The 16,991-nt window shown below is 35.3% G+C and overlaps 1 protein-coding gene across 3 annotated transcripts in view; it reads right to left on the reverse strand.

The window, feature by feature from the left end:
- Positions 1–2,099: 2,099 nt before the first annotated feature.
- MXI1 (MAX interactor 1, dimerization protein) overlaps positions 2,100–16,991 on the reverse strand; it is a 52,484-nt gene continuing 37,592 nt past the window's right edge. For 2 of the 3 annotated variants that reach the window (XM_026704746.2, XM_087918832.1), the window contains exons 4-6: positions 10,887–11,001; positions 8,738–8,909; positions 2,100–6,389 (exon numbers count right to left, since the gene is read on the reverse strand). In XM_026704746.2, the coding sequence (XP_026560531.2) occupies positions 6,226–6,389; positions 8,738–8,909; positions 10,887–11,001 (451 nt within the window). In that variant the 3' untranslated portion in view covers positions 2,100–6,225. The remainder of the gene's footprint in view (positions 6,390–8,737; positions 8,910–10,886; positions 11,002–16,991) is intronic. The other variant, XM_087918831.1, reaches the window with a different exon arrangement.

Below are 16,991 nucleotides of genomic sequence, written 5' to 3' on the forward strand. Positions count from 1 at the left end.
TTGCATCCACTTGAAATGTACTCCAAATGGAGCTTAATAAGCAATTTAAAACAGCCAGCAAGGTACTATGGAGGAAAAAAATGCCTGCATATATTCCCCTCATTATGACCAATTGCAACTTTGTATACTGTGCCTTAATAAGCTGAAATTGGTAGTGTTGGATTCAGTAAATTGGCTTTCATCTTTGACTTGTTTGCTATGTGTATTTAAGTACTATTAGGAAGTAGCCTAATAAAGCTCCTTCATGGGGTTTAATAATTTTATTATTCTATGACTATATTTTTAGGGATTTTTGTATTTGGTGTCTTAAGTTTCTTTTGCTGCTAGAAATAAAATATAAATATAGTGGTTAGAGCTTGTTCAAGTTATTTGTAGTCATAGGGCCTTATCCTGTTGGTCTTTATTTGCCTTATTGTTTCAACATTTACAGATGCCCTAAATAAAGTACAGATTGAGTGACCTGATCAGTGCATGCCAGACTCATAGCAATAACCACTAGGAAATCCTGCCAGACTATTTCTTCAGCTGTTAGTAAATGTAACCTTTGGCATAGCCCAGGATAATTATTTTTGAAAGCTTCTAAAGGCAGAACCATCAGCTCAGCAATGAAAAATTGATCAGTGTATTTGTTAGTTACTTTGTCCAGTGCTAAAGTGAACTGGCCCTGAGATACAAACTCCTGCTTCTTTCACAGACAAGACTTACTGTTTCAGTGTTAAATTCCTAGAAGAACATTTCAAAATAAAACCCTGTATTGTACATGTTACTGTAGGATGGGGAAGAATACCAAAGATGATAGCAATATCTGAAGCACAAGGAAGCATTTACAAAATAAAGTGAGGTACTTTCAATTGATACTATCTAGAACTACTTCAATATACTGTATTTGTGTCTTAGCTATTTTTTAAAAGGTGTGCATATCATTTAAGGAATCTTTAGAATCCCTTGAAAAACATTTTAGCACATGTCAAGCATTCTTTATATGTTTTCTGATTTGACCAGCTAAATAAAACAATCAAGATTCTACTTAGTAAAACAGCTGCAAAGAAAAAACTACCAATAATGCTGACAAATCTTTTTTTAGTATTTCTTTTATTTATAAGGAAATGTCAGCTAGTGTACACAAGGAAATAAACTCTTCCAAGTTATTACTTTTTTTGTAATTTGGATACCAGTAGATATATTTACCAACTGATGTAGGACAGGTAGTAAGTAGGTAGGTAAGTCCTCAATTATGACCACAATTGGGAACAACTTTCATTGCTAAGCAGTGTAGTCATTAAGTGAGTTGCATCTGATTTTACAGCTTTTTTGCTGTGGTTATTAAGCAAATATGTCTTTCCTTTTGACTCCGCTTGCTGGAACCCCTGAGAACTTGCAAAAGACAATCACATGATTCCAGGATGCTATAGCTGTCTTACATATGTGCTGGTTGCCAAGTGCCCAAATTTTGATCACATAACTGCATGAACACTGCAAAGGTAAGTGTGAGGACCAGGTGTAAGTCACTTTTAAATGCCAGTATAACTTTGCTTGGTCTTTAAGTAAATACTCAAGGTTAAAAACTACCTGTACAGAATGAGATAGACAAAGAATAGATATATCTGAATGAAAAGTGATTTAACTATTGCTTCCAGTTAACTATTTAATACACACCTAAAAAGTATTGACCTGATTAACATATACCAAATGTTTCTGCTTTCTGAAGCTTTTACTTCCTTGTCGTTTTTGCTTCTTTTATTTCACATAAATATACAGCCCTATTTCCACTTTTTTGGTATATGCCCCAACTGAATTGGTATATCGATATAACTGAATCCCACAACTCTTCTGTACAAGGAAACTAAAGAGAAAAAAATAAAAGTAACCAAAATATGTTTCAGGCTTCTAAAAATCAGAACTTTTAAATAAACTTGTTGGTAAAGCAAGTTACAATATCCTAGAATTTAGCATTCAGAACTTTTTAAAAAGTTCACTTTAGCCCACTAGTTTGATCCAAGATACTATGGAGGAAAAAGTACCCAATAGCCTGCATTACATAGTAAATCCTTTCTTTAACTCATTTTTAAAGTAACAGACACATTTTTCATGTGGGCTCTATCTAATAATCTGAAGTTTTTACTGCAAATTATACCATTCACATAAATTGACACAAATGATGTAAGTTTGGATATAGCGGACACCTCTCAATCCATTAAAAACATCCAATATACATATTTAAATAAAATGTATATAAATTCTGTTTCAGTCTTGGAAATTTTCACTTAGTAGAGCTAGGAAATACAAAACATCTCAGCCTGAAACAGTATTAGCCATATGGACAACTATTTCACTTGCCATAAGTGAAAACATAACTCTAGGAATCCTGTTTTCTTTTTGAATGTAACAAGTATAAATGCCCTCTTGCATTTTTATTTTTCATTAAAATACAGAATCATTCTTCTCATACACACAGTATTGCCAAGTAGAAGATAAGGGCACAGATTTGAAATGATGTATCAGTGAATGTGACTTTCAGATCATACTAGAATGGCTGTCTGAACTGCTTATAAAATCATAGCATGTAAGAGAATAGAATTTCTTATTTAGCCTTTTGAAGTGGCTAACATCAAGATGCATAGATGATTTTGAAGTGGCATTTCCCACCCACCCCAAAGCTAATGCCACCTTCAGAAGAGATTTTCCAAAGCAGAAAATAGGGTTTGCCTCAGACTGCCCTGCTTAGATGTCGATACAACCACTCCCATTATATAAAAAAATTACCCTGCATTTTAAATGCAAAAGTGTATACAACCTCATGTCTGAATCTAAGGCTTAATTTGATACAGATACAAATGGGAGTAAGTCCCATGGAACACAGCCGGTTTTATCTCTAAGTAAACTTGCATAGGATTATATTCCAAACCAGAATCCAATTTTTGTATGGTGGAAAAAATAAAACAAGGTTGTGAATTGAAGATAAGGAACAATTATAATATCCCAAAATGTAAAAGGATAATGAAGGATATGGTGTCATATTTATGAAAATTATATAGTATATCCTCACAGTATATTATGACAGGCTGGCTGCAGTATACCTACTCAATAAATGATGTAACACTTTTTTTTCACAGTGTAAAATGGAGAGTATTATCTCCAGAAATGCCTGTCCTGATTGTTTCTTATTTACCAAGTCAAATATACCAAAGAAGGTTATGAACAGAATAGAACAACAGAGTTGGGGGGGACCTTGAAGGTCTTCTAGTCCAACCCCCTATACCAGAGGTCTCCAAACTTGACAACTTTAAGACTTGTGGCCTTCAACTCCCAGAATTCCTCAGCCAGTGATTCTGGGAGTTGAAGGCCGCAAGTCTTAAAGTTGCCAAGTTTGGAGACCTCTGCCCTGTGCCATTTCAGGCAGGAACCCCTATACCATTTCAGACAAATGGTTGTCCAATGACAAGGTGAATGATTACATGGTTTTCCATTAGGACTAAACAGAATTTATTGGAAAACAATTGGTGCAGAAACATTTTTACATTATCTTAATTTAAGATAATATTAATCAAAGCTGTGCATTCTTTGAGGCAAACTATCCAGACTTTTAAGTCAAGGGTGTTTCTTCAGCCTTTCTTCCTGAAATTATTCTCTCATACAACCCACTATATCAGGCTTCTCATCAGGTTCCTGCCTGTCCCCTGTATTGATAGCGTGTTAGAACTTATTATCCAGCCTTGCCTTTCTAGTTCTAGCACACTAAGACCCAGTGGGCTGGTGAAGATACCATTAACATTTGAAGTTAGGCCTTTTTGCTTAGAGAAAATACTCTTAGGTAAGTTTCTGCACCTGAATTCACAGAAACAAGTTTATTTTGCTGGAATAAGAAATCGTAGATTGGGAAATGACAGCTCATTTGAGTTTTCAGCTATCATTCTTGTAATCCCACCAAATTATACTAAGACACTAGCCATATTAATAGGCTTCAGAATTATAAAACGTTCTTAACTAAAATCTTTACTCTCATTAACTAAAACTAACAATTTCTATTTCAGCCACTAGAGGGAGAGGTTACCATATAAACTGGTGTTACTTAGTTTTAGTTCCATTGGAGAGAGATGTGTAACTGCAACCAGATTTTAATGAACGTAAGAATTAAAACCCCAGCTATGAACACACTATAAAACCTGGCAGCATGATGTCTCTAATACATGACACAGGTCCTAAAGTGGTACGTTATACAATATAATAATAGATCTGGGGTAAATGCCTAACACATTAGAGTTAAATCACACAACATAACAGTACTGAGACAAGATCTACTGGAGAAGTAATTTGGGGTATCTAATCACATGGCCAATGGAGGGGTTTTTTTTCCAGGCACAAACAACATGAGTATTCTAAAGTCTCATGAGTGACCAACATGGCAGAACAAACGTATTTCAGATACAGAAATGTTTAATGGTATTAAAGTGCTACTATTAAGCAGAAACATATGCTAACATTTAAACACAATTCCACTGTACTGCTAAATGAGGTTATTTTGTTTTATTTTTTTTGTCCCAGTCCTATCTAAACAATAAAATTAAAGATCTACAGGACTGAAATTAACAACCAGTAATTATAATCAGCAATAAGTTATGAGTTTATAAAGCATTTTTTTTACTTTTCATTTTTTCTCTTAGTAATTGGGGGGACAGGCAAATTACTACCCCTTCCAAACAAAATCCTCAAATAAGTGTCATAAATGAAGTCTCAAAATAAAGAATAAAGTTTAAACTTGGTAAAGGAACAGTAATAAGTATCTGTGGTTAAAAAGCTTAAAGAAAAGCAAAGACCTCAAAGTGCAGGTTAGAAAGTTCAAAATAAAAACAATGATAAAAACATTGGATACAATCTTATTCTTTAACTGCAAAACAACAACAGTTTCTGCTCAGGAGAGATTGGAATCAGCCTGGCAGATTGTTAAATTGAGATGCTTCTTAGCTATGGACCCAAGATTATATTAGGAATCCAGGTGCCAAAGTCTGCAAAAGGAATCCAAAAGGTAGAGCCATAAAAACCAAGGAGGAGTCCCTGTTCCTCTTGTGCATGGCAGCAGGAAAACAAGTCCCTTTCAACTGGTGTTAATTATAAGAGAGATTTGCAGGATCATGCCTAGGAGATCTAAAAATACATTGTCCCGTATAGGTTATCTCACCCAAACAACTTTTACAAATGTTTACCAAAATGATTTGCAAAAGAAATAAATAGGTAACTGTGGCTCAGAATGGAGACTTGTGTCTTCTCTGCACATCATCCCTTGTTTTACAGGCTGGGTCTGTCTCTCACCCTCTGTTATCAGGAGAATCATTCTAGCTCAGCCACTGAATCCAGAGCATGGTTGCACCTGTGGTGGCCTAATACAACTCAATAATCTAGTGGTAAAATCATACAGAACCCAAGTTTCTTGCCTTGAAAACAGGTCCAGCTGAAACATTAAGCTAGAAGCAGAACATCCTGCTATTATTACCTTTCTCAGATGATAATGATCAAAGATGGCTGGAGATACCCAGTTAATAAAAGATGCTGACTGGACTAACTTTTGCTGGTGAGGATACAGGAAAACTATTTAACTGCTTAGATATATCGAAGAAAAATAAATTCATTGATGGAATTTAAAGAAATTTAAAATGGAGCTTAAAAAAAACCTTTAAAGTATTGTGCAAATGCACTGGAAGTGGTTCATCCAATGAACTATATCACCTTGGCTACTTTATCCCATAATTTGGGGAAAACATACGGGAAAACATTCCAGATATGCTAGATTTTCATAGATATTGGACATACTTTACATTATTAGCACCACAAGGGTCTTATTTGAACATGAGGAAAAAATGGTGACAAATTAAAAAGCAAGCACCTGAACAGCCAAGTTTCCCATCCAATCCATCTTTCAATATAGGTATCCATTGCTGATGGGAAAATCTCAGTCCAGCTATATGTAACTGGAATGGTAGCCTGGATTTGAAATTAACTGAAGTTTAGCACTAAGTCAAAAAATTTGGATTATGGTCAGATAAAGACTAATTAGTTCCCCTGCTAGGTCCCCACTCTTCCATGGACCCATGGAGTTATTCTAAAGTTGTGTCTGTCCAAGCTTAGCTGTTGAAGGTGGGTTGGGTAAGAAAAATACTGTATCTTAAGAGCTCTGCCATATGAAACTCAGTTGCCCCAAAGAAACCAGTTGCTCTGCTCTAGCACCAGGCTCTAGGAAGTGAAGGAGAGCTTGACACTAGCGCTGGAGTAACCCTCATCACTCCCAATGCTCTGCAAGCTGCTGTGATCATCAATGTCACTTGTACTGGTTGTGCTAATATCATCCACGTCTCCATGGGAGAACTCTGTGCTTTCCACATCCACTTCAATTTCTTCTGAAAAAAAAAAAAAAGAGTCTCAAGTTAGTATCAGAGCAAGTTTATATTTAAGACCATCCCTGCCTGAAGAATCTAGGTCAGCAGTGTCAAACCCGCTTGCACTGCAGGCCGTATCGTGATGTATTGTGATGGTTTTTTTGCCTTCACGGAGCTGGGGTGGGTGTGGCCTGTGCGGCCCATATTTGAACCACAGGCCACCAGCTTAACAGGCCTGATCTAGGTTCATTCCAGCCATGTCCTGAGGAGTTATTGTAAAGTTGTGTGATAAAATATTTGAGAAAATGAAAAACAAAAGAGATAAAAGTGCACTGTGCACATTTTTACAAATTTATATTAATAGCCAGCTATCATTTGATTGCTAATTCAATATTTATATCTAGTCATAGTACCTTGGATTAAATTAATAAATATTAATTCAATATTCTATACATGAATAGACATTTCTCTCACCCACCCACCCACCCAGATTTCTCAGTCTACATTAAGGAGCATTACTGTACATCAAGATAGGTATGCTGTTCATATAATAAAACATATTTGCATATTTGAAGTTTTAAAGTTCCACGTTAAGGATTTGAAGAAGTAATGCAAAATAACAGAAGATTATAAATCATGGATCATTGAGATTGTTTGTAAAACAGAAAGGGTAGTGTATAGCCTAAAGTCTCTTGATTAACTGAGTTTTCTATTCCAGTAAAGCTTTAGCCTCTGTTGCAGTGTCATCTAGCTCTCTCAGGTATTCTGGATCTATGTAGTCCCAGAAGTATCTTAAGCTAAGAGAGAAGAAGGCCCAAGTATCAGTTTATCAGTTGTTCAAAGTAATTAGAAATCCTTTCTGAGCAGATTTTTAAAAAATACATTTTTAAGGTGGCTAGGGCAAATGGCCTTGAAAAAAATCTGCAAAAATGCAGTGGCATCTGGTAAGCTCAAATGGATGCCTTGTAAAAAAACAACAACCCCACATTCTTTTGATTTGTCAATCATGGTGCCTCAACACTCTCAAACGATAACAAAAACTTCAAGGGGAAACACTAATATGCATTTAATTCCTGAATTGCACGTTCATCTAAGAAGAAGCAACATGTCTGTTTGAGAAACTCGTGTAAATGAATCAATGTTAAAATCAAATATTGTAAGAGGGATATCATCTCACAAAATTGTTGACTTCTCCTTTCCTATTATATCAGTTTGAGTATACTGCCTTAAAGCAAGGTATTTTATTATCCTACTGTCATAAAGCAAAAATCCCAATAATGTTTAAGTTGAGAGAAGCCTCTAGCCCTATTCAGAAAGAGAAAGGGAAAAACCCTCTGCACATGTAAAAAAGTCCTCTCCTTACCCCAAAGGTAATCCTCTCAGAGTATTCATAGTAGGGGAGTCTTTGCCTATAGAATTATGAACACTTTGGTTCATGTAGGCAAGAGTCCTGTATTACCATGTTTTTTGCCAGTACAGAATTCAGTATCTACATATAAAGGTTTTTCCTACAGACATTTGCCTATTTGCATGAACATCTTGAGGATATACCATTGATATGAATAACTTTTGATGGGTGCAATGTTTACCATAAGCACTCTTTCATTTGAATACCTAAGTAGAGCTAAAGATAATTGTATTTATATCAGTCTCATAATTCTAATGAAAGCGGTTTCTGGATGATGTGCAAATAATCTTGTGATGTCTTAGCATTTATGCCTTTCCTGTCAAAAAAAAATCATGATAGTATCACAAGAAAATAAACTGTATCCAAATAGGTTTCTACTTCATATTAATTTGAAAGCTCTCCTAGAATATCATTTGTATTGTTTTTAACTATCAAGAAAATTGAATTTATATTTCGGCAAATTTGGAGGGGATAAACAGAGGGGATGAGTACAAATGACAATTAACCAAGCAATAATGTTCCAGAGTGTAACTACTTTGTCAGATGGTTTGTCTATTGCAGGTCTACCACATTTAATCAGGTACAGAGTCTTCATACTAATGAAATACTATACATAAGACTAAATTATTTTAAGTAGCTATACTGTAGACCTCTAAGGTGCTAGTACTTGTATGAATTCAACCCAAACAGGCAAAAGACATCAAATATATTTTATACAGAGAGCAAAATTAAACAACTTTAAGATCAGCTAAATTTAATAGGATATTAAGGACTCCTCAGCACCTATGAAAAATTTAGATGACTTATGTTTCCAAGCAAGACATGGCTCCTTCATGGCAATGATCTTGCAATCTGAATGAAATTACGGTTACTCATAGGTTGAAGCAAAGAAATTGGACAGAACAAAGAGAACTGAACATTTTGTGTCTTTAATCAACATATGGAGGGATCAAATACTGACCTCGCTCTGAATCAGAGCGATCTGAGGACATGGTTGATCCAGTGCTGTCCATTCGTATTCGCTCGATGTCCTGAGGGCTTTGCAACTGCTCCAACCGTCGCTTTAGGAACCTTTGCTCTCTTTCCAGGTTCTCAAGCTGATGCTGGCTTCTCCTGTCGGCTTCTTCAAGTTTCTGCCATGATAAAAGATTGTTTTTCATTGTCTGGATTTTCCCAGCACTTTCCCCATTTCATTTACTAATATTCTCTGAGGATCTGATTCTGAGAGCTTTGTCAGAAGTAACTGGTGATCTTTTTGACTACAGAGAAAATAGGAAATATGTTTTGACAAAGTTGGAGGATCAGAGATGGCGTGTATGAACGATATATCACATAATGTGTTGCTGTGTAATTATGTGTCAGATATATGCCCTTAAATGGCATCCTTGCAAGTAAGGAAAAGTAGCGTCCTTACTCCCTACGAAAATCATCTGTTTCTCAGTCCAATCTTAGAGTAATTAAGAGGAGAGGATCGAGTAGAGCATGGCTAGTTCTTTTCCATCACTGCCTAGGCTCCGTTCAGATAACTTAACAGGCAAAGGCATCACAAGTAAAAAAGCGTATGTACCTTCACCACTTAATTTATCAGCTATTTTTTTGAAGCAGTTCCCCATTGACCAGTCATTTATGTAATCTACTGCAGACTCCTTTCATTACAGCTGGGAAGTCTTACCAGGCCAATGCACAGGGTTTCTTGATGGCCAGCAAGTTGCATAACTCCAAGTCATCTCAGGCTAATACCATCCATTTAAGTAAGCAGGGTTTCCCTCCCTGCTAAGCTTGAGCTGTTACAAAGTGTTTAAGCACATCCTGATCCCTGTGAGCCTGGCACTACTCTTAAAAAAAAAAAAAATCAGGAAAGCATCAGAAACACTGTAGCCAGGGCACCTGCTGTGCTCTTTTTAAAATACTTTTCTTTTTTGTCTGTTATTAAGTACTGTATTTATTTTCCAAGTGCAGTTCCCATATATTGTAAATGGAATGCAAAGAAAATGTGTAGATTTGAATAGTTAACACATGCTACTAATGACTCTTGGTCATTAATGGTATCTTCCTGATGTATGTGGCCTGCTCACTGGCACATGGAGCTGTGCAGAAAATGATCTGTTCTGAATAACTGACTGTCTGGATGAGGCCCACGTGGTTTAGAATAGATTATATTACTTGACGTTTCACTAGTAGTAAGTATAACCTTAAAATCTGGAACGCTTTTTCTTCAACATGGCCTTTCCTAAATTTGTGCCCTCTAATTAAACTGAGGACAGTAACGTTAGTCGGTTGAAGAAACGGGAGACAGCAAGTCAATTAATATTTTCAGCAAAATTACCAATTAAGGCACACAACAGAACTCTTGCATACTATGTTTTATATGATTTCAGACACATAGTTAGCATTTTGCTTTTATTATTGTTTCACAATGGTACTGTACAATATATTTGGGGTTAACAGTTTCTAAATAATGATATTGCTATCATATCTTTTGTATTTAAAAATATAAAAAAATTAATTTACTATCATAAAGTCATGAAAACATCAATGAAAAACATAACATTTCAGATCCTGGTACGTATTTGTCAGATGCCTGAAAACAATTTAGGAAAGAAACAGAGAAATAAAACTACATTTAACATAGGAATTATCTTGATAGTTGGGCCATATAATTTGGGCATTCAAACATAGATATGTCTATCTATTCAAAAACTATCTCAACAAACAATATTGAACTTCACAGAAAACACTTTGTTCGATGAAGCCCAATGACAATTTATAGTGCCAATGATACAATATACATTCCTGTTAACATTTCTTAATTGTATTTTGTGGAACTGTACTATTCTGGCATTTTAAATAATTTGTAGACATTTAAAAGATGGTATTTAAGCAATTATATGCTGAATGTTAGGTTAATGATTTCTATATCAGACTTCAGATTACTATCATTTCTATACTACTTCCTTACAGAGCAAACAAATTATGTAAATTTACTGAGAAAAATAATGCTACACATCATCTATGATGAACCGTCTGAGGAAGATGATAATCTTACCTGTAACTATAGTTGGTGGGGTAACTGAAACATTATTATAAATGGAAACTGATGTTGCTCTTACCTTAATGTGTGCTTTGGCTTTGTTAAGCAGCCCAAGGGTTGTGTGTCTGGTGCAGTCAGGTCCTAATGGTATCAGAACTTTTAAGCGTTCTAGACACAGGCGGAGATGAGCTCGTCTGGGAGGAAAAGGGGCAGAGAGAGATACATTGTGAACTGAAACTTGCTTTCTTCAAATAGCTTCCTAAATAATATCACATTGACTTCTACTGCAAAATGTGGAAACACTTTGAGTGGTGTTCTAACAAGCATAGCTGGTGAGTCAGTTAATAATTCTGACAGGTATTTGGGGAAAAAACGTATATTGAATTATTTCTCCATTGATATTCCACACATTCATCTTAACTGGCAAATTCTGATAGTTCCATGTTACTCCAGCGGACACAACAATGCTCAAAGAAAAATTATGCCTATCATGCTTTCCTTTTTTATTTTGCACTGGAAATTAAAATGGTCGACAATCTTGGTTCCACTTTGTTCTCACCCACATATTTCATGATTACTTTAACAAAGAAAGAGAAGGCTGCAACAACTTGCCACTCCACATTTTTAATATAACCCACTTTTCTTAAATTGACACTCTCCAGAATAAGTTGGACTACAATTCCCACTTCCACCAGCCATCTTGGTCAACAGACTGGGTGTGAACAAATCTGAGCAAAGCTGCTGCAGCTTTTCATGTTTTCTTCATTTCTAACCAAACAGAGAAAGAACTGTGGTGTAATTAAACATTTCAGTAAGAGGAGTGCAAAACAATTGTTAAATTATTTGGCTTCTGTCTTATTTATTTAGGCTATTCCATACACAGAACTATGCAACTACCCAATCTCCTACTGTCAAACATCAATATGACTGTTAGCACCCCCGCATACATTTCCAAAATCCCAGCTGCCCAACTGATTCATGCTCAGCTGCATCCTTGTGCCCCCATATTTGGAGCTGATAATTAGGATACGATGTGTGTCTGAATTGACAGCTCCAGTTTTTGCATGTTACTATAGTTAGAGGACAGGATGATCTGTCATTTAATTGGTTCATGTAATTTGGTGTAAGAGGCAAAAGTACATAAACTAGAATCTTGTGTTTAACACATAAACATAGAAGATAGGGAATTCTTTGGCAAGTTGCAGAGAACCATCCATTAAATACATTGTTCCACAATGACTAAGAAAGTAATATACAGTACTTAATTAGAGACATCCATACAAATAAAGCAACTGTTTTGCCCCATATATTTGGAGAATATTAACCTGCCAGCTTCCTACAATTATGGCACTATCCTAAATCAAAGGCACATCCTCTTTCATTGTAAATCTGATTGTTTGTGATAGTTAAACAAGAGATGGCCATTATACAAAACTGTTAGAGAATTTCTATTATTTCCAACTTTAATTCTGGTTATAGTAGGAAAGAAACCTAAACATGCAAGAATTTTTTTAAAGTTGAGTATAGGCCAGCCCTATTTTCCCTACATCTTCTCACTAACTTGCAACATCCAGTTATTGTTTTAGACAACCAGTACAAGATGTTTCCTATTAGAAATAAGAAGTATCGATATTGTATGTTAATATTATCATGCTGTGAGTAAAAGGCATACATTAACTGCAGACTGGCTTTTCAATGTGCATATAAATTATGTTAATTATGTGTGTCATATGCCCATCTCTCAGAATTAATTTCCACTAGTAGTTTCTTTGCTTTAATCATCAGTTGACACATTGAATCAAGTCCTGATGATAACTGAGCAGAAATGAACACTTCACCATATCCAGATCAGAAAATCCAAAACACAATTTCAGATTAGATGTCTTAGGCATTATATCCTCTTCATATGGAAAATGAAATGAGTTTTAACTTTGAATATAGGAAATGAGGATGAAGCAGCTTCATGGGTTACTTTAAGCTGCTTTGAGCCCCTAAAGAAAGGCAGCATATACATTTAATAAAAGAGTAAATAAACTGACATTTGGTAGAATGAGTCTTCTATGACTAGAATATAGCATCTGAAAAATACCATTTGTTTTAAAGGAGAATAAGCAATAAAAAGGGAAGAGTTCTACAGAGTGTTTAAAAATATACACAGTGACAGCTGACACACAGCTGTTCAGAAATCTAAGAATTAATTTTGTAATATTGTTTAAATCGTTTTTATTAAACAATATTGTGATAGGTACTATTGCTGATCACCCAACTAATAGAAATTGAAAGAGAGATTTCTCAAATGCAAACTGCAGAGTTTTCAAATGGGCATGAAAACATCAGGGAGAGGCAATATTCACATTCAGAAGGTAAGAAAGATACAAAAGAATTATGGACTCGGCTTAAATAAAAGGAAAGACTTAATCAGCAAAGAGGACAGATCACAAACCTTGGGGGAAAATTGACTACATAATTCAGGAGTTCTTTATACACACGTACACACACACACACACACACACACACACACATTAGCAAAGTGCAGGCAAATACACATTTTGGACTTCATAAAAGTGGACATTTTGGACTTCATAAAACTTCATATGTAGAGTCAGATGTTTAATGTTAAATAATTTCCTATAGTAGAAGAAACAAATAAGAAAATGAATCAAAGATGGGAAGTGAGATGTTTCCCAAAATAAGAGGCACTAAAATTGTTATTCCAGCAAGAGAGAAAACAACTGGCAAAAATCTAGTGACATTGCAGAAACCTTTGTGATGGTCTGCCAATAATATAAAATGGCTCTTTTACCATTGAAGAAGTCACCAGTAAGGAACACATATTGTTAGCTTGGATTGCAAATATGGTATCAGAAAGACTAAAACTTAAAATCATCTTAGTTGGGTAAAGGATGTTAAGAATAACAAAGTTTTATCTCCAGATAGTCTTTCTTTAAAGGAACAGAAAAAGAGCAGTGTACCACTTGCACAATACAGACAGGAAAATACTAAAACACAAATAATTCAATTCCTATTTTCATTCCTAGTGACGTTTGTGTTCTGGCATAAAGCTGAATATAGCAAAATGAAGAGATTGCTTTGAATTTCAGTGAAACTAAGAGTGATGTGATCAGGGAAAAATACTGTTTGAATCCCTGTAGAGTTCAAATCTCTAAAATCCTATTGTTCAGTAATAAATCTTATGGTCATAATATATTTTCATTTCAACCAAATGTTTGGCAAAATACTTAATGATATTCCAGAATGGGCTGGATGGCTCCAAAGTCATAACTAAAATGCTCAGATAATCTGTCAAAGTGGAGAAAGCAAAAGTGATACTCCAAGATTCAATCTTGAGCCCTCAACACTTCGATATGTTAATGGCTTGGATGACAAGATATATGGAATGTGTGTTCAAATGTAAAGATGACACAAACAATAGGAGGTAGAAAAATCATTCAAAATGATCTGGATAATTAAGAAATAGGCTGAAAATAAAATAACAAAATTTAGTTGGAACAAATGAAAAGTCCTTAGGAAAAAATAACTAAATGTATAGGTAGACCATATAAAAATGAGGTAGCAACCAGGCATTCTGATCTGGGCTTAGAAGCCTACTGGCAACAAATAAATGCACTGACTTTTGAAATCAATTTTATCCAACAAAATTGGGTTTGGCTTCCAAGCATTCTGGCTGCTACGTTCTGCACTAATTCATCTTCAGAGGCAGCTTCATATGAAGTGTGTTAGAGGTAATAAAGGTCATACCCCTTTCCAGAATTAGATCTTTATAACTATCATACAACCAGGTTAGTGACCACTGATATCTCAACTATGTTCGCGTGCATGTTAGAACTGAAAACATGCCAAAATGAGGGGAAAAATTCACTCCCCTTCCAATTTATGTTAATTGATGTGCTCTTGTCCTGGATCTTTGCAGTGTAAGAAATTGTAGTTATTATGCCCCTTTTCATTTCTGTTTTTCATGTAAAAAATAATTCCTGCAACAATACAATATGTATGAATGTATGTATGTATGTATGTATGTATGTATGTATGTATGTATGTATGTATAGGTTCCGTCAGTGATGGCTTCTAAAAGGCTATCCGGCTAAGAAGCCTGCAAAACAATATGACTTTAGCCTTCTATGCAAATCAAATTACTGCATCAAGACACACAAACAAGAGCAGGTCACATAGCCTCCTCATAAAATGTTCTCTTAAACCAGTTACACAATCACTCTCTATCTGACATTTGTCACATCTCCCAAAAGCAAATAATGTAAAACCTGAGGTTAAAATAATGCCCTTTCTCAGTACTGCAATATTGAGATTCCATAATGAACTGAGAACATATAAACAGAAATTCATTTTGATTTCAATGAAGTGATTTGCTTTTAACTGACAATTAATGAAAGTATTTAATATACTTTTAACCAGCTGCATGGTATTTCAGAGTAAGGGCAAAGGCTTAATCCTATTCTTGAACAATTTACTACCCAAATTTCTGTTTCAACCCTGAGCAGGAAAAGACAGGGGAAAATAGCTCTTTTCCCCCTCTCTCTTGAGTGTGGACGGTTATCCTTGGGATTCATTCTGGTCTCAGATAATCCATATGTTCCACGCTGATCTATGTAAAGTTTAAAGCTAATCCTCCAGCTTTCCTCCCTTTCTTCTGAAGAAATCTCTCCAGGACTCATTCACAAACTACAGCTGAAACTGAATCCTCCAAATCAATAACACAAAATGATGTCAGTCTCTGTTTATGTTCCTAAAAGCCTTCATTGGTCTTGCCCACAGACAAAGGAGGAATATGAGAGCTCCATCTACCCAAATGAAGGCTGAAAAATTAATCTGGCTCCTTCACTTACATGTGGCATTTAACAATGTTAATAAAGACTTGTGGAGGAGGGGATAAGAATGGTAATTCTGACAAGAAAGGATGACTAAGAATTTTGGGGTCAGAGGCTTGGCAGGGGACTGTCAGAAAAAAAGCAACTCTACAAGGGAGACCAGCTTATCGGTATTTCCATTCTAAATGTCCCTCTATTATAAAAAGGCGATTAGTCATTAAAAAAAACAAAACCAAAACTTTTGGCAAACACCAATTTGTGGCATAATAAAGACTACCAAATTGATTATCACACCTTTTTGTGGATTTTGGGAAATTTCATTAGAAGCTCAGGAATATCTTCGTATAATTTTTAAATGTAACTTTTTAAAAAAAGGAAAATTCTACTAAAACTGAAACTTGATTATTTTTCTGAACCAAAGATATTCCGGCTATTTAATCCATATTGCTGTGAAGAAAGCCTCTTCTCATGTAACACATTTAAATTGATCTGAAAACTAGTGACTTCAATAAATCATATAGTTGCAAGCCAACATACCGGATAAGGATCCTTATTCAACACAGAACTCCTCATTACAGCATCCTGACAGATGGATGGATGTCCAGTTTCTGCTTCAATGTCCAGTAAAGGAGAGGTTACTACCTCTCCTGATGACTGGTCTCACCATCCAACTCCTTTCCTTTAGGTAGATTTCCTTAACATTACCTGGAATCTGCCTTCCTAAAATAACGAGTCCATGTCGTGCTTTCCAGCTTGACCAAATCAGACCCTGGATCTTCTGTATGAACACCTTTTAAGGTACCATGTTTCCTTGTGGTCTTCTGTTTTTAAAGCTAAATATATCACGTTCCCTCAGTTTCTCCTCTTAACAATTAGTTTCTATCTGATCATGCACGCTGCTCTTCTTTTAATCTGTTCCACTTTCTCTTTCTTTTTGAATCAGTTTGAAGAATTGCGTACTGATTTTTCAAGTGGGATTTGACCAATACAGAAAAAAGCAACATGATTGGTTTGCATGATTTGGAAATTATACTTCAATTGATGCTGCTCAAATATTCATGTCACATTGCTGGCTCATAGTTAGATCTCAATACTTTTTCAAGACTTTTTCAGACATAATGTGGCCAAATAAGTATCTCATGTATTCTAAACTTCCAGATTTCTCCCCCTCAATGAAGAAATGTGGATTGGTTTCTGAATGTCTTCCTATTTTTAGCCCAGTTCTCTAACTAAAAATATCATTTTGAAGTTTATTTCTAGCTTTTAGTTTTAACTGACCATTCAATTTTATATTACCTGCAAATACAAATATTCCCCCCAGAGGAATATTGATCACATAA

This window comes from Pseudonaja textilis, unplaced genomic scaffold (genome assembly GCF_049901715.1).
Source record: "Pseudonaja textilis isolate UNSWEBS1 unplaced genomic scaffold, rPseTex1.2 PTEXCTG76, whole genome shotgun sequence".
NCBI lineage: Eukaryota > Metazoa > Chordata > Lepidosauria > Squamata > Elapidae > Pseudonaja > Pseudonaja textilis.